This window comes from Littorina saxatilis, linkage group LG5, assembly GCF_037325665.1.
Source record: "Littorina saxatilis isolate snail1 linkage group LG5, US_GU_Lsax_2.0, whole genome shotgun sequence".
Taxonomy (NCBI): domain Eukaryota; kingdom Metazoa; phylum Mollusca; class Gastropoda; order Littorinimorpha; family Littorinidae; genus Littorina; species Littorina saxatilis.
In genome coordinates, this window is record NC_090249.1 from 46,270,214 (window position 1) to 46,294,363 (window position 24,150).

Here is a 24,150-nt window from a genome sequence, read left to right on the forward strand (position 1 = left end):
AACGAGAAGCAGACGTCACAATGGGGGCTCGAGTCACGGGATATTGAATCAACGTTTTACTTTCGATCCAGCCGTTCCAAATTTTTCTCGTTTCAAAATTGCTGTAGGTTTCCTGCATGTCGATTTGTATTGTATATATGTTCGTACTTCATCGCCATCGTCTTTTATTTATTTACCTTTAGTTATATTACTTATCACAGATCTATAACTCAACGTGTGCCCTATCACACGGTAAAATAAAAACTGGAAGTGTTGTCAGCTGAAACGACACGTTAAAAAATCAATATTTAGCGAGACCACTTTTGATTTGTTAGCTCCCAATTTTATTTGTGGTGTTCCAATTCATCAGTGTGATAGTATTCTTGCACGTACTATCGGAACCATCATTCCCCTTAGTTTGTTCTAAATTACGCGGGAGGTTGGTGGGAGTCAGGTACCTAAGAGGTAAGGATTTAATACCTGTATTTCCCTGTGAAGCCCTATATAATCGACTTGTGGATATCAGTCGTATTTACTTGCTGTAGAAGTGGCTGTAAATTAATCTACACAGTAAATGATGCGAATTGACAGTTGATTTGATACATCTTGTATATTCAACGTTCGATCGAGTGAAAGATTGATCTTTTCGCCAGAAAGAGTCAAATAAAGTTTACAGTGTAAGTTCTCGTTGGTAGATAGAAGTAAACTGACTCACGATAGAACGTGGAAACATAACTCTTTGGGTGGTTGTGTGGAAACGTAACGTAACATACGTTGAAGAATTATTTCAAAGTACAGTAGAAGTAGAGCTAAACTAGGACTTGCATTTTGTGCACGAAGGCGCCGCCCGACTGTTTCTTTTTGTAATTTGATCCGAAATTTAGTAGCTCGACGGTGTTTGAGCAACCTACATTTTGTACGTTTTGGAATAATACGCGAGGTGACTTATGAGTGACGACAGTTCCCCAGCTCATAATTTTAGAAAGTCCACCATCGCAGCCCAGTTGGCACGGAAACAGCCGGCCGACAAATCTCTCCCCATAGTGACCGCAAATAAGAAAGGAAGAAAAAAACCTTACTGCCGGTAACGATCGGGAAGAGGTGATAGATTCGTTACCAGTCCCTGCTGAGGAAGAAGAGAGTGTTCATATCTCTCTTCAAGTTGACAGCAACCGTAACGAAGAAGAGGTTGATCCACAGGCGTGCACGGACGTGTCACCTGTAAATATGTCTCAGTCCACAAGTGTAGATCCGCTAGAGTTGACTAGACAGCTATTGGCCGAAGGACAGTTGTTGGGGTTAGAAGGAGCCGAGTTGCGTGCATTTGTTCTTGATCAGAAAGAGAAGCAACAAACTCTTGATCGCGAAGAACGAGAACGTGATGCTGAACGACAAGAACGTGACGCTGAACGACTACGGCTAGAACGTGACGCTGAACGACAATTCCAACTGGAACAGTTGAAAATCCAGAACGCCAACCAAGAGGGCAACAGGAACAACAACTCGCCAGGACGTATCCGCGAAGATGATGGTTTCAAGCCCAAGATTCCTTTTCTAGACGACCGTGATGACATCGAGAGCTGGTTCCATCAGTTCGAGCATTATGCTCGAGACTGTAACCTGAGTGATGCAGCAAAAGCTTCACGTGTAGTGTACTTTCTGAAGGGTAAGGCGAGAGTCATCTTCTCAAAGCTGAACGAGGAAGACGCTAATGACTACGACACTCTCAAACACGCTTTGTATGAGGGCTTCCAACTCACTAGCGAAGATTATAGAAAGAAGTTTCGCCAAACCAAGAAAAGCGCCACTGACACGTATAAAGAGCACATCACGAAACTAGAACGGTATCTAGACAAGTGGGTGGAATTAGCAGAATGCGACCAAGATGTAAAAGATCTCAAAGATTTGTTGGTCCGTGAGCAGGTGTTGGACACCCTTCCTCCTGACCTCGCCGTTCACATTAGGGATAGAGACCCTAAGAGCGCCAAAGAGATTGGGATGATAGCCAACACATATCAACAATCTAGATCGAACGTCAAAACTTCATCGACGTACGTCAAGCCTGAAAAACGTCGTTCTCCCCAAGAAGAAACAAGAATAGCTGCTCCATCAACAAAACCCGCAAATCAAACTCTAAAGGCAAAGTTGAGTGACGCCGAGAGAGAGAAACTGCGAGCATCTGGATGTTGTTTCATTTGTAAATTGCAAGGGCATGTCTCTCGTTTTTGTCCAAACAAAAGAGACACAGCAGGTGCAGTTTCATCGAAGAAAGATACACTTGAGACACCGATCCTCTTAGAAAAACTTTGCGGAAATTGCAAGGAAAAGAAATGTGCCGAAGTGGTACCAGTGAAGCTGAATGGAACAATTGTCAACGCTTTGAGAGACACTGGATGTACTGGTATCATTGTCAGCAAAAAGTTTGTGCCAAAGGAGGCATATTCAGCGAAAATGAAGGAGACTACTCTGGCAGAGAAAGACTCCAAGAAGATGTACCACACCGCCGTGGTGCACATCGATTCACCCTACTTTGACTCCGAGACAGAAGTAACGGTGATGGACGACCCAATTTACCCTGTCCTCATAGGTAAATGGTATGGACTAGGTAAAGAGAAGAAATTGACTCCCACATATCCTGTTCGAGACCCAGCGTGGTACCCTGGGACGGCAGCTGCTGTTACCACGAGAGCACAAGCGACAGTAGACGCCCAGAAACCAAGCTGCAGTCACAAACAGGGAGTCAAGGAAGAAGAAAGACTGTATTCGCCAGCTGATCTGAAGAGAGAACAGGCAAGTGACCCTTCGTTGAAGACCATCAGGCAATTTGCCAACTCTCCAGAAGGGATCAATGGGATACGGTATTCATACAAGAAAGAAATCCTGTATAGAACAACGAAAGATCGCCACGGAAACGACCGTTCACTAGTAATCGTTCCGAAGAAACTCAGGAACAAAGTTCTTTCATTTGGTCACGATCACCCCATGGCAGGACACTTAGGTCAAAGAAAAACATCTGACAGAATTAGAGCAGAATTCTGGTGGCCAGGGTGTGCAGGAGACATTCGTAGGTATTGCTTGTCCTGTGACACATGCCAAAGAACTGCGCCGAAAAGTCAGACAAAGAAAGTCCCTCTGGGAAGGATGCCACCCATCAGTTCAGTTTTCAAGAGAGTTGCGGTGGATATCATCGGCCCGGTCAAACCTATGTCGGAGAGCAAGAAACAATACATCTTGGTATCTGTTGACTACGCTACCCGATACCCCGAAGCCGTAGCCCTGAAAAACATCCAAGCAGACACCGTAGCTGAAGCTCTCTGGGAGATGTGGACTAGATTGGGAATCCCAGATGAAGTGATAACGGACCAAGGCACACAGTTCACCAGCCACCTGATGAAAGAAGTGAACGACTTTCTCAGCATCAAACACCATATGACTGCACCGTTTCACCCTCAAGCGAATGGTTTGGTCGAAAGGTTCAACTCCACACTGAAGAGCATGCTGAAAAAGTTAGCGATCGATCAACCGAGGGAATGGGACACGTTTATCCCCGCCCTCCTGTTCGCATACAGAGAAGCCCCACAAGAAAGCATGGGATTTTCGCCGTTTGAGCTGCTGTATGGGAGATCTGTCAAAGGACCCATGCAAGTGCTGCGCCAAACATGGACCGAAGAAGAAATCTCAGGGGAGCAGAAGACTACAGCGGAATATGTAGTCAACCTCAGGAACAGAATAGAAGAAACGTGCAACGTGGCACGTGAGAACCTGAAGAAAGCGGCCAGCAAGCAAGCCCATTTCTTCAACAAGAAAACAAAACCAAGGACGCTAGAAGTCGGAAAACGGGTTCTACTTCTACGCCCTGTGAAGAACAACAAGCTGGAACTTACATGGTCAGGTCCCTACAAGGTTGTGGAAAAGTTGAATGAATTCGACTACAAGATCCAAGTTGGCAGAAGAACACGGATCTACCACATCAACCTCATCAAGGAGTACCAAGAACGGGAATTGAGTTCCGCCACTCCCAATCCCAGTTCATCTGCCCAAGCGAGTGTTCCTGCTTCAAACGAAGAAGAAAGTGATGAAGAAGACGGAGGAGAAGAGGTCGTGGCTGTTGTCATGGAAGAGGACAACACGATGGACGATGACATTTTCAAGTATGACATTCAGAAGATGTTACCCCTCCTAGAAACTCAAAGAACCGAAAATGTGAAGAACATCCATTTCGACGAGAAATTGGACGAGGCAAAGGTCAAGGAGGCGAAGATGATCTGTGAAGAATTTGAAGAGTTCCTAACAGATGTGCCAAAGACGACGAACCTGGAAAAATGTTCCATTGAAGTGACAGAGAAGAAACCAGTCTTTGTGAAACCCAGACCCATACCTCACGCCATGGTAGAAACTGTCGAAAAGGAAATTGAAGAAATGCTGAAGTTGCATGTCATCGAACCTGCAAACTCTCCATACAACTCTCCCATCGTCCTGATAAAGAAGAAGGACGGAAAGTACCGTTTCTGTTCTGATCTGAGAGCTCTGAACAACGTGGTAGTGTTCGACGCTGAACCCATCACCGATGTCGACCATCTGTTTCAAAGTTTAGGAAAAGCGAAATACTTTTCAAAGCTAGACTTGACGAAAGGATATTGGGCGATCCCAATAGAGGAGAAAGATAGAGACAAGGACAACCACGGTACAGATTATATGAGCAGAGCGTCGTACGATGAATAATTATCTACTTGCAATAGGATAATTATCTTGATCCATGGGGTTATGTGACGAATGGAATTCGTGTATCGACTCCCTCTCTCATATTAATCGAGACTTCACTAGTTGCGTACACAAAACGAGGTTAAATGACCGAGACTACGTCATGACGACACTGTATACATATGACGTCAACGCTCGCGCCATTAGTCCAAACCAGCGTACAAGACAAGAATTTGTTTATCTTCATGGAAAGAAATTTAAACGAAGAGAGCAAAAGAAAACAGCGTGCATTGGTATTAATTCGTGAATATGAACTGTACATATATTCAGTTGAGGTTGCTAGGATGCAATGCTCTGACCGTTTCATTGACTCCAAGATGGCAGCAATCAACGAAGCCACGTAGATTGCACCAGCATATGTTTCACCTTCCGTGGACGGATTTCCACATTTTTGCGATCTCCAAAGGTCCACTAACCGCAGGTAAAACACGCTAATACATTTTAACATTATTGATTCACAGGAAAACACAGGTATTGTTCATTTTTCCATGTGTTTGTGTCAGTCTGTGAACTCTTGTTTCTGTGTTGTTTTAGAGAAACAAATTGAATGATATCGATGGAAATCATACTTGATAATAACAGATATTGCACGTGTGTGTTGCAGAAGGTGCAAGTGTACAGGGGTGTACAATGCTTGTGTAAATGATGTCGTGTGAACACTGTGGGAAGGGCAACGTCAGCGGTAACCACGGAAGGAACCACCAACGTCCCCAAGTGTCACCCAGATCGAGTTTATCATGATGAGTAGACTGCTTTATATTTTGTGAACATTAACACACCATCACGTCTTCATTTGTGTAAACCGAAATACATTTTCAACGAGAAGAAGTACGTTCCGCTCTTCGATGCTAAACGTCGACGCAACAAGAAGAAGAAAGACAATGTTGTTACGTGTGTGTGAAATCACACCAGAGAAATCATAATCTATAAAACTTTCATTTGAAGGTTCTAAGAGAAAGGGATTGATGTCTGCAAGAATGATCACGTGCATGTTTTTGAAAGTACAGAATTATTAAATTTCTTATTACTTCTTTGCACTTGTCTCTGTTAAACACTGATCAGCCCTAGAACGAGAAGCAGACGTCACAATAAGTCATTGTAATTGGTAATAGTCATTGTAATTGATAATAGTCATTGTAATTGTAATAGTCATTGTAATCGGAAAAGTCATCACCATCCTTCTTGGAGCAGATTTTCGGGAACATTCAAAACGTTGTGTTTTGACAATAATGTCATTAGTATAAGTCATTGCTATTGGGAAAAGTCATTGTAAAGAAATTAAATGCAAAACAGATTTTGAACGTTTTGAGTGAAGCGGGCACAGCTGACGGATGTTCGTGGACACAAGGTGTCATTTCATACAATTGATTCCGGGGAAAAGGGAACACATACTCAGGATAAAACGCAGCCAGGCAATATAGATTTGAGGTGTGTGTTCAAGGGGGCCGATGGCCATATTCAATGAAAAGCTCAGGTAGATCCTAGGTACAGTGGGGGCTATCTATAACGACCAAGAAAGGATCGACCAAAACCGGTCATTACAGACAGGTGATCGTGATGGGAAGGTGACATGAAGAGATAGAAAAAACTTGCCGAGGATCCTTAGAGGTGGTCGTTTGGGGAGGTTCGACTGTAGTGCATGATGAACCGAAAAATGGAAAGCATGTATTTTAAAACGGAGGTCACGGTAACGTTTATGGTCCGGTGTAACACGAAAATTTTACTCCACAAAAAATTTACTCTGGAGTAAATATTTCGTACGAAATTCTTACTCCGAGTACACCTTTCGTACGAAAAAAAACCCTTCCCAAGGTACGAAAAAAATTACTCCCTCCACGAAATTTTGACTCCCCAAATTTTCACTTCCAGTAAAAATCTCGTACGCGAAAATGGGATGCGGGCGAAGGGATAATGCCAATATGTGATCTCGCGCAAACAAATGTCGCGCTACCCTCCCTCCACCCCTTCCACCACCAAGACTAACAGGTGACAGGAGTAAAAGTTACATACACCTGGCGTGGACAGTAAATTGCTCGCGTTAGGGTGGAATAATTTATTCGTTATTTATTCGTCAGGGGAGTAACATTTTCGACTGAAATGTTGACTTGGAACACACCTGTCGTTGGAAGTTATTTTCTCGTGTTATGGGGGAGTAGCCTTTTTCGTTAAGGGAGTAACATTTTCGTACACAATCACGAGGGGTGGAAAGAGTTAGAGAGAAGGGAGAGACAGAGAGAGGGGGAGGGAGAAACAGACTGACAGATACATAGAGAGAGGGGGGGAGTTCCACGAAAGTGGACGACCTAGGTCTCCCCTAGACTGGGACACATTTTACGATTGTTTCCAGTCTGCCAGGTCCCTGTCAATGAAATCAGCGTTTTTGTGCATGTCTGGACCGCTTCCTTGGATTGGTGCAAGTTTTATTTCTTTGTTGTGCAAGTCCTCACAACCCGCATGCACTGGACTGGACTCGACGTCTGGTATTAAGATTTCGCTGTTTGAAAATAGAGTTGTCGGATTCCATGAAAGCCGCTACATGTTATTCGCTTGTGATCGACTTTGTTAGTCCATGAAAGTCGATACAGCGTTTTTACATTCAGTCAAGTTTTGTTTTTATTCGCTTTTGATGATGATTGACTGATTTTTCGTTGTCTTGGAGATGGCAGCCCACGTTTAGAAGAAGGAAGTGACCTCACACGCGCACGCACACACACGCACACACGCACGCACGCACACACACGCACACACACACACACAACACACTAGAAAGCAGAAATAAAACACGAACATTGAATCCAATAAAATGTGTATCATCCACGCCTATCTTTATTGAAGTTTGTGTTTTCAACACAGGTATGGCAGAGGGGTTAAAGAATGTCATCGCGGGAATCAAGTTACATTGGCAAAGGTGTTATAAATGGTAGCAGGGAAAATGATTGAACGTCCACAAGCCCCTGCTACAAGCTTAAGTTTTACACAATTGTACATGTATCTTGCCATTTACTTCACATTAACAGAACGTAACCCGTCCTCATACGTCAGTATAAATATAATTGTAACGTTTACCTCATCCCAGAGATTAAGAGAGGTTCATCTTGTCGCTTGAAGAAAGCAACAACCATGATTGTATAATGTCGTTTGGTATGATTCTTTGACGTCATTCATTATTGCCAAGAGACAGCGAACTGACTGACTCAGCTTTATTGACAGCACGTGTCATCTCATATTCACCTGAGGGATCAGCGCATTGACCTCTTTCATTCGCCGCATATTGGTTGTATTTCTGAGGAACTCAAACTGAGGGTAAACCCTGCGCGCTGTGGGCACAGATGTGCAATAGCGAGCTCGTCTTTGCGGCAAAAAAGTGTCATCCACACTTCTTCACGCCCACGACTAACGCATTATCCAAGTTCAGTCGCCGATTATGACTTGAACATACACACGGACTAAAATGGAGGTAAGACAGTAGTACTGGTCCAATGAGTGTCGTAGCGCTCTGGTCTTGCCGCGAGGTGTGTTTTGTGGTTTGACAAATAGAAGGGAACAGAAAGGCGGAAGTCGGAGGCTCAGACGATGATGGATCACCGGTGTCGGCCGGCGTTGAAGGACTCGAACACAGCTGTGAGGATTAGGGGGGGGGGGGGTGCTTGGAGGGTTTACCGTATCTACAGAATGGTGTCTTTCTCTGTCTTTGCTTATTGTTTATGGTCGTCATCTCGCAATACATCTTGTGAGGGGAGCACCACTCCCACAGTATCGCAGATTTGCTTTCTGCCGAGCGGCCTCTTTGAAGTTTACACTCAGATTTGTGATGAGGCTTAATTATTATACAGTGAAAAACCCCTTTTAAGACCTCCAAAAATCTGAATAAAAAGGATGGAATCTTAAAATGGGGGTACCTTTACAGAGTTTATGAACAGAAAGTCTGAGAAAACAGGGTCTTAAAAGGGAGGGAGTCTTAAATTTGGGGATCTTAAAAGGGGGGTTCCACTGTACCCACAGTGTGGTTTGGTTTGGGGATTCTGAACTTGTTGACCTGTCTTGTAGCCCGGAGAACATTGGGCTTTTTTTGTACTAAGTTAGTTAATAGATTTTCTTCCACATGATTCCGTGCGAACATTTTCTTGGACAGATTGTGTATACATTGGTCTCTGTAGGCCCTCGTGTGTACTAGTACTTCTCTGGACAGTATAAGACGTTCGGTGGCTTGTTGACAGACCAGGCCGAAGGCCGAGGTTGATAAAGATGAAAACCGAAAGCGATATGCTCCCAGAGTGTCTTTTGTGTTTCTTCTCACGTAAACACTTAACGTCATAAAAAGTTGATAAGGAAAAAACAAATAATACACAGCTTAGCTAAACGTTTAGATTCTATGTGGTGTTGGGCGTTATTCAGACGCATTCGAAACGTTTTAGTAGACAAAATTCGTAAAAGAAAAGAAGAATATGATATTGAATTGGACGATAGAATAATTTCGCAAATACATTTTGGTAACAAAGATTGGTGGAAGTTAGTAAATAATTTCATGACCAAGAAAGGCCTATCACAGTCAGAAATTCCACCAATTGACAATAACGGAATTATTTGTTATTCTGATGAGGAGAAAGCAGAAGTATTTAATACATTTTTTGTTAACCAATCCTGTGTTGATGATGAAGATGATCCTTTTCCAACCCTGTCAGAGCACCCAGGATCCGCTCCTCCACTTATTATTACTACTGACATGGTTTCTGGAATTATTAAATCCCTTGACCAAAACAAGGCAGTTGGTCCCGATCTTGTTCATAACAAGATTCTTAAAGCAGCCGTAGACGTTGTCTCTGATCCACTTTCAAAACTGTTTAGTAGATCATTAGCCGAAGGTAGATTTCCAAAGGCTTGGAAAGTGGCACATGTTACCCCAGTTTACAAGAAAGGCGAGAAGTCATTATGCACAAATTATCGCCCAATATCCTTATTAAGCTGTATCGGTAAAGTAATGGAAAAATGTATTCAAACTCATATGTTTACGTATTTGACAGATCATAATTTATTGACAGTATCTCAGTCAGGCTTTATTCCAGGTGACTCAACTGTTTTTCAACTTCTTGGTATATATGACGATTTGTGTCAATCTTTGGACAAGCAATGTACATCACAAGCAATATTTTTTGATATTTCCAAAGCGTTCGATAGAGTATGGCATCGTGGTTTGATTTATAAATTATACGCAATTGGTATAAGAGATATGTTATTAGAATGGATTAAAGATTATTTGTCTGATAGAACTCAAGCTGTAGTTATAAAGGGTTGCATGTCAAATTACCGCTGTGTTCATTCTGGTGTCCCTCAAGGGTCAGTCTTGGGGCCACTTCTGTTTCTTGTTTATATTAATGACATTGTTGTTGATATTAAATCAATAATTAAATTATTTGCCGACGACACGAGTATGTACGTGTCCCTCGATAATACACTTGAACGCACTGAAATTTTGAATTCGGATGCACAACAGATAATGCAATGGGCAAAAAACTGGAAAGTTACTTTAATCAGTCCAAAACTGAATTATTGACTGTCTCTACTAGAAGACAACCGGAAACATTGCCGCTACAATTTGGCGAAGAGATATTAATTGAAACCACTGTTCATAAACATTTGGGCGTGTATCTGCAAAATGACTGTAAATGGAATCATCATGTACACTCTATAGTTGTTAAAGCTCGTATTTTAGTTGCATGTCTGCGTTCCTATAAATATCGACTCAGTCGCAAGGCACTAGAAATGATGTATAAGGCTTTTATTCTTCCTCATTTTGACTATGCAGATGTAATATGGGATAATTGCAATGCAATGTTGGCAGTTGAACTTGAAAAAATGCACCTAGATGCTATTAGAACTATTATTGGAGCTGTTCGTGGAACAAGCCATCAAAAACTTTACAATGAGTCAGGTTTTACAACACTGCAAGAACGGCGCAGGAAACATAAATTGATCGTTTATTATTGAGTCACTTGAGAAAAAGTGACTCTATGTAATCGGTCAGTGTTAGTCTGTCCGGCCGGCCGGCCGTCCGTAGACACCACCTTAACGTTGGACTTTTCTCGGAAACTATCAAAGCGATCCGGCTCATATTTTGTTTAGTCGTGACCTCCAATGACCTCTACACTTTAACGATGGTTTCGTTGACCTTTGACCTTTTTCAAGGTCACAAGTCAGCGTCAAAGGAAAAATTAGACATTTTATATCTTTGACAAAGTTCATCGGATGTGATTGAAACTTTGTAGGATTATTCTTTACATCAAAGTATTTACATCTGTAGCCTTTTACGAACGTTATCAGAAAAACAAGGGAGATAACTAGCCTTTTCTGTTCGGCAACACACAACTTAACGTTGGGCTTTTCTCGGAAACTATAAAAGTGACCGGGCTCAAATTTTATGTGAACGTGACGCCCAGTGACCTCTACACTTTGACGTCTGCTTTGGTGACCTTTGACCTTTTTCAAGGTCACAGGTATGTCTTGAAGGAAAAAAATTGAAATATCATATCTCTGAAACTATTCATCGGATTTGATTCAAACTTTATAGGATTATTCTTTACATCAAATTATTTACATCTGTATTGTGTTGTGAATAGCAATTTCTTCCTGTCCATCTGATGCCTCATATAATATTCAGAACTGCGAAAGTGACTCGATCGAGCGTTTGCTCTTCTTGTTTTAAACTAGTTAATGGTCTCGCGCCAGTGTATTTACTTGATTACTTACCATCTCTCATTTCAGCAGTAAATCCGTACCACCGACGCAAACCATATGATAGGCAAATGTTTCGATGTAGAACTGAATTATATAAGCATTCCTTTTTTCCTTCTGCAACATCTTTATGGAATGAATTACCTGATCATATAAAACAAACGAATTCAATTGGTTGTTTTAAAAGATTTTTGTCCAGAGATGACCCTCTAATTCCCCCGTATGTCTACTCTAAAGTTCGAAAAGCAGAAATCATTCACTGTAAATTAAGATTAGAGATAAGCGATTTAAATGCAGATATGTTTAAAAGACATTTGACAAATGATGTTTTCTGCAGGTGTGGTTTTCATGTTGAAAATTGTGAACACTTTTTATTTGACTGTCCATTGTACACGAATGTTAGAGCAACCACTATTGATACTCTACCAGATAATAATAATATTACTGTTTTGTGTGCTATGTACGGTAATAGTGACAAGTCCTTGGCTGAAAACACAGCGCTGTTTAATCAGATTCAGAAATTTATATTAGACAGCAAACGTTTTTTTTTATTACCATTTGTTTAGTCATTTTGTTATTAGAGCATTGAATTGATTTATAGTGGATGCAATCTCTCTCTTTCTCTCTCTCTCTCTGTCTCTCTCTCTCTCTCTCTCTCTCTCTCTCTCTCTCTCTCTCTCTCTCTCTCTCTCTCTCTCTCTCTCTCTCTCTCTCTCTCTCTCTCTCTCTCTCTCTCTCTCTCTCTCTCTGATTGTCCTCTGTGTCTCTATGTGTGTGTCTCTATGTGTGTGTGTGTGTGTGTGTGTGCGTGCGTCGTGTGTGTGAGATTTCCGTACCACTGTTGCTATAGTTATCGTTGTTGTTGTTCTTGTTTTCATTTGTTTAAATATCATGCATTTACAATATTGTCCGCCACATTACTCGTTTGTTTCTAAGAGCACATTTATAAGTTTATCTTGTTGTGCTCCCTTAATTACAACTTTCAATTACGGCTTTGTATTTATGCAACTGAATAAAACTGTTTAAACCAACGTCACGTTTGAGTAATACTGGCAAATTGGATGTGTCGTCTGAAAAAAAGGTAAACCATTCGAGAAATAAATACATCATTTGTATTCCCTCTGCGCGAGAAATGTCAGATTGGGCGTAGCATATAGACCTATATTCTCTAAATATAAGTCCCTGGGCGTAGTACGTGCAGCGTCGTTGTGCACATGAACATTATATACATGAAAGAAATGAAATTGGGCGTAGTACAACGTCGTTATGTACACGTACATAATTTACATGAAAGAAATGAAATTGGACGTAGTACAGCGTCGTTATGTACATGTACATAAATTTACATGAAAGAAATGAAAACAAAGGAAAAGAGACACACAAAAACTAAATAGGGACAACGACAGACACAAATAAGGGGAGGAGGTGGAGGGTAGTGGATGCAAAACACAATTTGTTATGAAAATAGCCAAGTCCTCTCACAGCTGTCCACTTGATGAATCGTTACAAGCCAAAGTGAGTGCTCACAGTCAGGGTCGGAGCCAGCGAGGTTTACTGCATGATCTCCACTTCCGACGATCAATCATTCACACTAAGATTCACAAAGTTACTTGCGGTCAGTTTTGTTTACCGGCTGTCAATCAAAACTATAAGCAGTCGTAACCAGTTTATACGTCCAACTTCGATTTCGTGATTCGCCAACCGAAGAGGCACGGCGGCCCTCGTCGAGGTTTTTTTTAACCCTTTTTCAAGGCTATCGTCCCTTAAAATATGGATAATTGAACGAAATGACAGCCCACAAGGCCTCGTGACTCAAGTTGCGATTCTTGCCTGACGCCTTCTGCAATTACTGTGCGATCAACTAAATTTAAGTTTGATCGAGCGATAGGGCCTAATTCGAGAAGGCGTCAGTCAAGTCGGGTTTAGGTTAGGGAAGGTGGATGAACTCTCTGTGCGATTTAGATAGTGGCCTATATGTACTAACATTGATGGAATGTGTATTATGAACCAAACTATTCGTCTTAGATTGAAAAAATGAGATGTTTTTCCAATTGGTAAAGAATGTGTGTTAATTGTTTCGGGTCTCTTTGTTGGTTTTTTTTTTACATGAAACTGATATGCTTATAATTCTGCACGAGCGACAGACGTGAAAGGTAGTCTCTCTAACATTAAAAGAAAGATATATATTAACACTTTCTACTCAGTCCCCCCCCCCCTCCTATGTTGATCAATTTTTTTTAGCCGAGACCAGCTGTGCTGCAGCAGAATTGTAGAAACTGTATCAACACGATGGAATGCATGCATTAGATCGACGTTACAGGAAGCGACTGAAGTGACTGTGTGTACGGATATATCCGTACCAGGTCAGATTGAGCCATATGAGTGGGTTCGGATATATCCGTACCTGGGAGACAAAGTAACACTAGTTCCCGGTGACTGGGGTGGGGGGGGGGGGGAAGAGACAAGACAGACAGAGGGCAGGGGCGGTGTCAGAGAGAGATGAAAACAAGAGGGGGCGAACTATCATGCTTGTTTGTTCGTGAACGAGAGCTGTTAAAGTGTGCGAGAATGTGTGTGTACCCAGAAATTTGACCTCACATTGGTGTTCCTGTTTGCCACGTGATTTGTCCCAAATGATCACGTGGTGTGGACTTTTGACCCTTTCCGAGAAACCACACGCTGCAGTTGAGGGGATTTCTTGGGCAGCCCCGCGCTTTCTTCTCCTTACCTCCTTTTTACACCCCCGGTATAGGGGTGTGTATAGGATTCGCTTGATGTGTTTGTTTGTTTGGGTGTGTGTTTGTGTTCGCATATAGATCTCAAGAATGAACGGACCGATCGTCACCAAACTTGGTGAACAGGTTCTATACATTCCTGAGACGGTCCTTACAAAATTTGGGACCAGTCAAACACACGGTTAGGGAGTTATTGGTGGATTAAGATTCTACAAGGACTTATAGAGGAACATATTAATGGTCAAAGGGAAATAACCTTCTCAGTTGGTGGCAGTGAGAATGGTTATTTCCCTTTGACCAACGGGGGTGTTTTTCCTACCTCGGAGGAATTTCTTGTTTTTAATATTTTTTGTATATTCTTTTTAATGAATTCCTCCTTTTCAACCTTTAGTATTCGTTTTCGCTGATATAGGAAATGGACAAAGTATGATGATTTTGAAACTGTAAGCAAGACTTAACTTGTATAAATTGTCAAAATCATTTTATTTTCTTCTTTCAAACCAATTGGTCAGACAGAAAAAACTCTCAATGTATACCTTATAGTTTGGATGTTGAAAACCTTAGTAGGTCAATATCCTCAGTCTTATTTTAGACATTTCCCTCGAGCTCATCGGCTGATTATGTCTGTATTGTTGGTTGCATCAGACGTTCAAATGTACATACTGGCAGATTTCCACCAGTACTGAGCCGAGCGGGATTCAGCGATCGGTTCGATACAACGAAATGCACTCTGCCAAAAGGACAGTAAGCGGTAAAAGACATCATTTCGAAAGAACGCTGTGTCACAATGGTGTTTTCGCCGATGAATAAATTATTACCGAAAGAATTTGTCGATTAACTGTCTTTCGAGAGGGAGTTGTTTATGTTTATATTTTAATATCGTTATATGTTGATTTTTGCATTTTCATTTTTGTTGGTACGTGAGAGAATGTGGAGGGAAGGAGGGATAAGCTGAAAATGTGATCTTCTTAAATGCCGCGTGGACAGGAATACCTGCCCTTCTTGAGCAACCAACTGTGTAATGAAGGGTAGCATCGCACTAAAGCATCAGAAGCACTAATTACCAGCTACAAATACCCAGTATGTTCATAAACTAATGGCACGCAGCACGCCCTCGGGGAGAGTTTATTCCTCGACATCACCTTTTAAACAATCAGGATGACCCCAGCTTGTTCCTCGCTGAACAAAAAACGCAATCATGATTCAACACTCAAGCTGTCTGTCGCAAAAAGCTGATACAGTGGAAACCCCCTTTTAAGACCCACCAATATATATATAAGACTCCATCCCTCTTAAGACTGTTTTCTCACACGTTCTGATCATTAACTCTGTAAATTTATCCCCGTTTTAAGACTCCTCCTTTGTTCGACCTGATTATCTGAGACACGTGAATGTCTTAAAGGGGGGGTTCCACTGTAGGTCGTTCGTCCTTGGCTTGGCGCGGAAGAAAAGAGCACGTCAGCAAAAAGTAGGTTCTAATTGCTGTAGAGCTGTGACTAAGGAGGCTAATGATCAGGCGCTGTGGCTGCTGTAGTAAATGTCACGGTGCGCGGAGTCGTTGCTCCGAGGTATGAGACGCGAGGACAGCAAGACAGGGAGAAAGTTCACGTCGGACGCCTGGAGGGGGACAGTGGCCTGAGCTAGGCGTCCGTCACTGCGAGCACGTGCGCCGGGTGCAATTCGCCCCGTCACTTCCTTGCAAGGGGTTGCCCCCTCCTCCTCCCCTGCTTCTACGTACCCTGAAGGGACGGGGTGGGATAGGGAGGAGAAATAGGGATGGAGATATTTCTTGTAGTGTGCATGTAGTCTTGTCACTTCCTTGCCCCCTCCTCCCCTGCTTCAATAACCTGAAGGGACGGGGTGGGGTAGGATAGGATGAGAAAGATGAAAGGCGATGTCTGTTGTTGTTTGTATGTAGTCTTGTCATTTCCTTGCCCCTCCCTTCCTCCTTTACTCCCTGCAGCAGGTGTGGAGGTGGCCGGTGGTAGGTGGGAGACAGTCACTTGTCGTTTGCATTGTCTTGTCACATCTTCTTCTCCCTTATTCCCTACCCTAAAGCAGATGCCCAGTGTCTCTTGTTTGCATTAAGTCTTGTCATTTCCTTCTAGAATTCTCTCGTCGGAGAAAATCATTTAAACTAAGAGACAGAGAAGCGTAAACCCGCGTAGCCATATAAGCTGTAGGGACGAGAGAGACCAAAACATAGAGAAACAAACACTAAAAACAAACGTGGCATAATCTTGTCGGAGAAGAAGCGTCTGTGCTGAGCAGATTACACCATGCTGCTGAGTTAGTAACTTGACCCCCTCTGGCTTAATGAAACCCCCTCTGGTTTAACGAGACCCCTCTCGGGTTTCATGAGTGCAGCTCGGTCGCAGTTCATTCAGAAAACCCGCTTACTTCCTGTAGAAGACTTGGCCTGCCTTCTTTCTACATTATTTATTTTTATTTTTTGGGTTGTCTTATTGGGTCAGGAAAGGGGAGAGAGAAGAACAGGTTCGTTTTGAAAGTTTGTGCGCACTTTATTGCATTATGGCGGAGAAGTTGTTTTCAGCGCCGGTTTTTTTTTGTTTTTACATTTAGTCAAGGTTTGACTAAATGTATTAACGTAGAGGGGGGAATCGAGACGAGGGTCATATGGTGTATGTGTGTGTGTGTGTGTGTGTGTATAGCGATTCAGAGAAAACTACTGGACCGATCTTTATGAAATTTGACATGAGAGTTCCTGGGTATGAAATCCCCAGACGTTTTTTTCATTTTTTCGATAAATGTCTTTGATGACGTCATATCCGGCTTTTTGTGAAAGTTGAGGCAGCAGTGTCACGCTCTCATTTTTCAACCATATTGATTGAAATTTTGGTCAAGTAATCTTCGACGAAGCCCGGACTTCGGTATTGCATTTCAGCTTGGTGGCTTAAAAATTAATTTATGACTTTAGTCATTAATAATCTGAAAATTGTAAAAAAAAAATTATAAAACGATCCAAAATTACGTTCATCTTATTCTCCATCATTTTCTGATTCCAAAAACATATACATATGTTATATTTGGATTAAAAACAAGCTCTGAAAATTAAAAATATAAAAATTATTATCAATTTTTTTTCCCCAAATCAATTTAAAAACACTTTCATCTTATTCCTTGTCGGTTCCTGATTCCAAAAACATATAGATATGATATGTTTGGATTAAAAACACGCTCGGAAAGTTAAAACGAAGAGAGGTACAGAAAAGCGTGCTATCCTTCTCAGCGCAACTACTACCCCGCTCTTCTTGTCAATTTCACTGCCTTCGCCATGAGCGGTGGACTGACGATGCTACGAGTATACGGTCTTGCTGAAAACTTGCATTGCGTTCAGTTTCATTCTGTGAGTTCGACAGCTACTTGACTAAATGTTGTATTTTCGCCTTACGCGACTTGTTTTTCTGTTTCAGTTAATCCTCCTCCCACTATACCACCTACCATAGGCTCCTTTCTATATCACCTTTTCTCGTCATCTCTTTTTTATTATTTATTTTTATTTTTTATTTTTCACATCATACTAAAACATTGAACAACCGTCTTTGCAGCATTAATGTTGAGTGTCTCGCAAGATTAGTTCTTGAGGGTAAGTTGTGTTACAGGGAAATTGGTTTAACAACAACTTCTATACACACTACCCCCCGCGGGTTAGGGGGAAGAATTTACCCGATGCTCCCCAGCATGTCGTAAGAGGCGACTAACGGATTCTGTTTCTCCTTTTACCCTTGCTAAGTGTTTCTTGTATAGTATAGTCAATTTTTGTAAAGATTTAGTCAAGCAGTATGTAAGAAATGTTAGGTCCTTTGTACTGGAAACTTGCATTCTCCCAGTAAGGTCATATATTGTACTACGTTGCAAGCCCCTGGAGCAAATTTTTGATTAGTGCTTTTGTGAACAAGAAACAATTGACAAGTGGCTCTATCCCCTCTCCCTCCCCCCCCACACACACACACACACGAGCACGCACGCACGCACACACACACACACACGAGCACGCACGCGCACACACACACACACACACACATCTCACTGGCCACAACACACACACTCTCTCTCTCTCTCTCTCTCTCTCTCTCTCTCTCTCTCTCCGAAAAACCTAACTTTGTCGCGCAGTGTCACAAGGTACCTCCTGACACAGGCGATCTTCCGGAACCGTCAACAAGGAAAAACCAGGACAGCGAAAGTCCAATCAGTGCATTTGTTTGTTTACTGGCACTGTTCTTTGTTTCCTGGTACGGTTGTTTCCTTGGTAATTACCACTGAGTGCAGGGCAATGCTGATGTTCCGGTACTAGCAGTGTCCTGGGTAATGCGAGAACTTCTGGGAAATACAGTACCACGTTCAGTCGAACCTGTCTTAAACGGCCCGGACCAGCCAGTGCACCGCTCAAATAAGTATGCTTGTTAAGGCTCTTCTCAATTGAGTCCGAAGTCGTCTTCGCGAAAACTTATCGAAGTCTTTTTACGAAAAATTCAGTGTCAAAGCTTCGTGCAGCGAGCTTCGTGGAGGAGACCTGGCTTAGTCGACTTTGTCCAATTAATTTGAGGCTTTACAGAAGGTGAATTATACTATACTGTATTGAAAACAAATCGCTGGGGAGCATTTGAGGTTGTCGTTGTGAGCAGGTGGTTGTTATCAAGAGGGGTTCGGCAGGGCATGTTTGACTGCAATAGTGTTGCGCCAATGGTAGTGATGACTGCAAACGACGCTGTAGCTTGGAGCAGATTGTGAATCAGTAATGCCTCGCTGCGCATCGGACTTTCCAGGATTGAAACATATCTGCTTTCAGGGATGTGGAGATAAAACCTGACGTCAAATATTTCAATATTGGAGATACAGCCGAACCTGTAGATAACGATCACCCGAGTGACCGACTTAAATTGGTCGCTTTTGACAAATACTATGGCTGTGGAAAGGTGGAATTATACAGGGGGGGGGGGGGGGGGGGGGGATTCCTGGGGGATCATTTTGGAAGGTCATTGTTAGCAGGTGGTCGTTATCGAGAGGTGGTCGCCAGGGCAGGTTCGACTGTTCAAAGATTAGGAGCAGGCTGTGTTTTTATTGTCTTTTTATTTTCATTATGCTATTATTGTTTTGATGTACTGATACCCCACAAACACGACAGCTGTCATTGATGATTTTGATTTGCGACAGGACATGGTTGACTGATGTTGAACATCATCAGATTCAGAGGTGTCATCGCCCGTTATCTTTTCTCGCGTAGGTCCAGCACATTTCTAATATCGGCAGTTTGGGTGATAAGAGTGAAAGTTCATGGCGTCAGTGTAATGTGTGATATTTCGAAATTCTCTGTCAAACACCCCACCCCCACCCCCGACGCTCTCTCATCCCCTTCCCGCCTTCCCTGTCGTGCCCCATACACTTCGTGCTGCCTTTTTTATTTTTTTTATTTTTTTATTTTTGTTAATATCTATATATATAAACTGCATTGACGAGAATATTGCACGTTAAGGTTGTATCTCGGGTGAACAACACATGGAAAACACCCTTATTGATCAACAAGAGACGGGCGTGGTGGTAAGACATCGGCCTCCAAATCGGGAGGTCGTGAGTTCGAATCCCGGTCACTGCAGCCTGGTGGGTTAAGGCTGGAGACTTTTCCGATCTCCAAGGTCAACTTATGTGCGGACCTGTTAGTGACTTAACCCCCTTCGTGTGTACACGCAAGCACAAGACCAAGTGCGCACGGGAAAGATCCTGTAATCCATGTCAGAGTTCGGTGGGATATAGAAACACGAAAATACCCAGTATGCCTCCCCCAAAATTGCCAATTGGCGTATGCTGCCTGAATGGCGGGGTAAAAACGGTCATAGACGTAAAACTCCACTCGTGCTAAAAACTTGAGTGAACGTGGGAGTCTAAGCCCATGAACAAAGAAGAAGAGATCAACAAGATTATCTTCTGTCATTAAGATGGATCATTGCCGGATTTAGTTTTTCATTTGTATGGAATTTGTTGTTCTTACTGACCATAACTGCTCTCATCAGGCCACATGTAAAGCCAGTTGTGAGCACAGGGGCATGATTTGGTAATCTCGTGACTTTTGATGTGAAATATAGGTGTGGACCGTGAGTCCCGCCTTTCTCCAGATGACGAGCGGGTCAAGCTGATGCAGTGGTGTAACTGCTTCGTTGTCACGTTTTGGTTCAATGACGTTGGTTGTCGTGATAGCGTGTTATCTTTTCGTGGTGTCATTTGTCCCTGCTTTGCTGCGGTTTATGAAGCAGTGTTCGTGTTTTGAGCACGTGTGAGCACACGCAAAGAAAGTGAAAATGATTAGTATTGTTTACAAAGAAGTTCTGATAATATAATTATTTTGTTTTTGATCAACACTGCACGGTCCTGCGTGACTGTTAATGTCTGTAATTGTCTGATGGGAACATCCTGCGTGACTGTTAATGTCTGTAATTGTCTGATGGGAACATCCTGCGTGACTGTTAATGTCTGTAATTGTCTGATGGGAACATCCTGCGTGACTGTTAATGTCTGTAATTGTCTGATGGGAACATCCTGCGTGACTGTTAATGTCTGTAATTGTCTGATGGGAACATCCTGCGTGACTGTTAATGTCTGATGGGAACATCCTGCACCATTACAAGCCACGGTGCAAACAGAATATGGAACTGATACAGTATTTATTTCTCGTAATTAGATGGAAACTGAATTCGTCTTTTTCCAATATTTGCATGCGCAGTTACTTTAAAAACAGATCATAACGAATGCGACAATGGCCACCGTCGATGTATCATCACAGAAATTATAAACATATTTTGTTGTTGCTTGTTTAATAGCCTTTTTCGGCATCTGAGCAGCTCTTGCGAGATATTCGCGAGACATACTCTTTGTTATATGCTTCCATGACTCCGACAGTCGCGAGAAGTAAGATCTTCGGCGAGATAGCCGACCAACATGCATGGATTTGCGAGAGCTTGGTATACCGAAAGGGTCTATTGTTTTGATTTCACGTGAAGTCTGCTTTGTTTATACAGGGACAGCTCAAGTTGTATACAGCCGCTGATCGTGTAGAAACCGATTCGCCTGAGCGCTGCCAACGCTCACATCCATACTCGTGTACGACGGTCATACGTCTGCCACGCTTGACTGCACTGAGCAGAATAAAACCTTGACGAATACAAGGCTGACTGGAGGCAGGGGCTATTTCCGACACCGTGTCTCCGGACACCCACACGTAGAGATGTAGGTATGTAGGTAGGGCGCGCCTGCCCACCGTGCTATAACAGTAGGCCATACCCGTGTGTTTACCTTTTCGCCACTTGATCAAGCAAGTCCTGCGTGGTCATATTTCTTACCGCTCTTTAACTATATAGGGATCAAAGAGTTTTCAGCAAAACAGTAACATCAGGAAGCCTTTCTTAGGCACGATGCGACGACAATGACGCAGAAGATCGAATATGCTGATCTTGTGATAATTTATTCCTCCTCCTCCTTCAAATAGTTGCAAAGCAGCCCTGACATTTTAACTTCTGACAGTAAAAATGTCGAAGGTCTTTATCCCTTACCCGGAAACGATTCGAGGCTTTTCCGTTTTCCCAAACCAGGATGAGTTCGATCGTCATTGGTTTATGGATTTGTAGTAGGAGGTTATCATCGACATGGTTGCGTGAGTCCATGACTTGGCTAGTTTGTTCATAGTCAGTGTCTTCAGTTCAACCCCCAACCCCTATTTAACGGATGGATGAGCACAGGAGGGATTTTCCAGTATTTTTAGCATGTCATTATTATCGTCTGGTTGGATTTACTTCATGATTGTCCGGAAATGTGGCGATCCTCGATCCAAAAGATGTCAAAGTTGAATTGCCTGGCAACAAAGCATTTAATTGACATTTTCCCATGTATGAGCTGCACTCGTTTAACTGACTTTCAAATTTCACGTTCGGCTCGTAACGCTAAAACCCTAAGACTGACAGGGAAAATATTAGATTTGTCAAGATCTGAGAAACAAAGGAACGGAGGCAATGTAAATGCGTACGCCACGCTCTACCTCATTTGATTAAGATTTTGACTTTTACGAACAAGACAAAACAGGAAATGGACCCTGAGTAAAAACAGAAAACAAGAGAGATAGAACGAAAAAAGTAATGCCGTCTGTTGAATAGATGATTCCTTCTGCGAGCGGAAAACTGTATTATTTGTGATGGGGTGAAGTAGTGAAGAAGAAGCAGTGCTGCTCAGGCAGGAAGCATTCACATAGAAACGCCAAGTCAGGGGTTGTAGTAACGTGACTTTATTTCAACGATACCAGAAGCAGTGTCAAGTTGACTAGTGGAGCACACAACAAAATACGTCCACTCTCTCTCGCGTCTTTCAGAGTTCTCTCAGTTCTCTTTCACACCCTAGCATGTACATACATAATCAAACTTTAGCTAGAGTCACAAACATCCAATCAACATCCTAGTAACTATTAGCAACACAACATTCTAAGATAATAAGCCATTCCATTGGTTAAAGACAAGAAGAAAAGGGGGGGGGGTAAGGGATTACGACCTTCCAACCGCAGCTAACACGCTTCTCCGTATCAAATTCAAAGGAATTCACACCTACTTGAAAACTAATGCTACATGCAGCTAGCCCAGGAATACTGAGACAGGCAGGCCGCCATATGACGTAACAACACCTGCAGGCTCCCCGGCTCCCGTCTCTTTCTAGGAGAGCGGCTTAAGTTCAAAGGATCTACCGGTGACTGGACATGTGCATCTCAACATTTAACTTAGAACAGATAATGGCTACACAAAACATAAAGCGATCGGCAACATGAACTACAAACACTAGACTGGAAAATAACAAAACTTTACTCTATAATTGGTGACTGGTCACCCTGTCACATATTTAAAACTGAACACGAGGTATCATCTTGCCTCTAAAGTACACACGCAGGGGAGACTGAGTAAACACATGTAAGATACACACACTGAAGATGTAAAATACCACCAATAGCACATGAGACAGTCTATAGTACCTGTCATGACAAGCCTGCACATGTGAAGTCTTATATTATTCTGAGTGGGAGTCAGTTTGGCTGTGTCTGTGCCGTTAATTGGTTTTACACCAGACTCCTTCGTACTGAGAGCAAACGAAGACCAGAATGTGTATGTTGGTCCTTTACAAGATGTGGATTTGTTTGTTTGTTTTTTTGTTTGTTTAACGCCCAGCCGACCACGAAGGGCCATATCTTTTCATTTTCATTTTCATTACTTTATTGTCCCATCGCTGGGAAATTCGGGTCGCTTCCTCCCAGTGGAAAGCTAGCAGCAACGGAGTCGCGCTACCCAGGTGTCTGCGTGTTTAGGTGTATTCAGCCACCTGCACTTATGGCAGAATGACCAAGGTCTTTTACGTGCCATTGTGATGACACGGGGGTGGGACATGGCTTCCGTCTCTGGGTCTGCACATAAAGTTGACCCGTGTCCGTCCCGGCCCGAATTCGATCCTGCGACCTTCCGATCACAAGTCCAGTGCTCTACCAACTGAGCTACCGGGCCCCCAGTGCGGTGCTGCTTTGACATATAACGTGCGCCACACACAAGACAGAAGTCGCAGCACTGGCTTCATGTCTCACCCAGTCACATTATGTTGACACCGGACCAACCAGTCCTAGCACTAACCCCATAATGCCAGACGCCAGGCGGAGCAGCCACTAGATTGCCAATTTTAAAGTCTTAGGTATGGCCCGGGGTTCGAACCCACGACCTCCCGATCACGGGGCGGACGCCTTACCACTAGGCCAACCGTGCCGGTACAATTAAGATGTGGATGGGGAAATACCAGCGTGATGCTTCAAGAGAACGACAACTATAATGTGTCGGTGATAAGGGGGAGGGGAATGGAGGGTGGGGGGGGGGGGGGGTGTCGTCTCCAGTAGGATGAGGAGCTGATGGAATATTTA

General features: G+C 42.9%; 2 protein-coding genes across 5 annotated transcripts in view; both read left to right on the forward strand.

The window, feature by feature from the left end:
* LOC138967260 (3',5'-cyclic-AMP phosphodiesterase 4C-like) overlaps positions 1 to 24,150 on the forward strand; it is a 248,808-nt gene that overhangs the window by 203,441 nt on the left and 21,217 nt on the right. The gene's annotated exons all lie outside the window — the stretch shown is intronic.
* Positions 1,207 to 5,773, forward strand: LOC138965949 (uncharacterized). The gene is made up of 2 exons (XM_070338032.1): positions 1,207 to 5,161; positions 5,345 to 5,773. The coding sequence occupies exon 1, from the start codon at positions 1,207 to 1,209 to the stop codon at positions 4,699 to 4,701; it is 3,495 nt and encodes a 1,164-aa protein (XP_070194133.1). The 3' UTR covers positions 4,702 to 5,161; positions 5,345 to 5,773.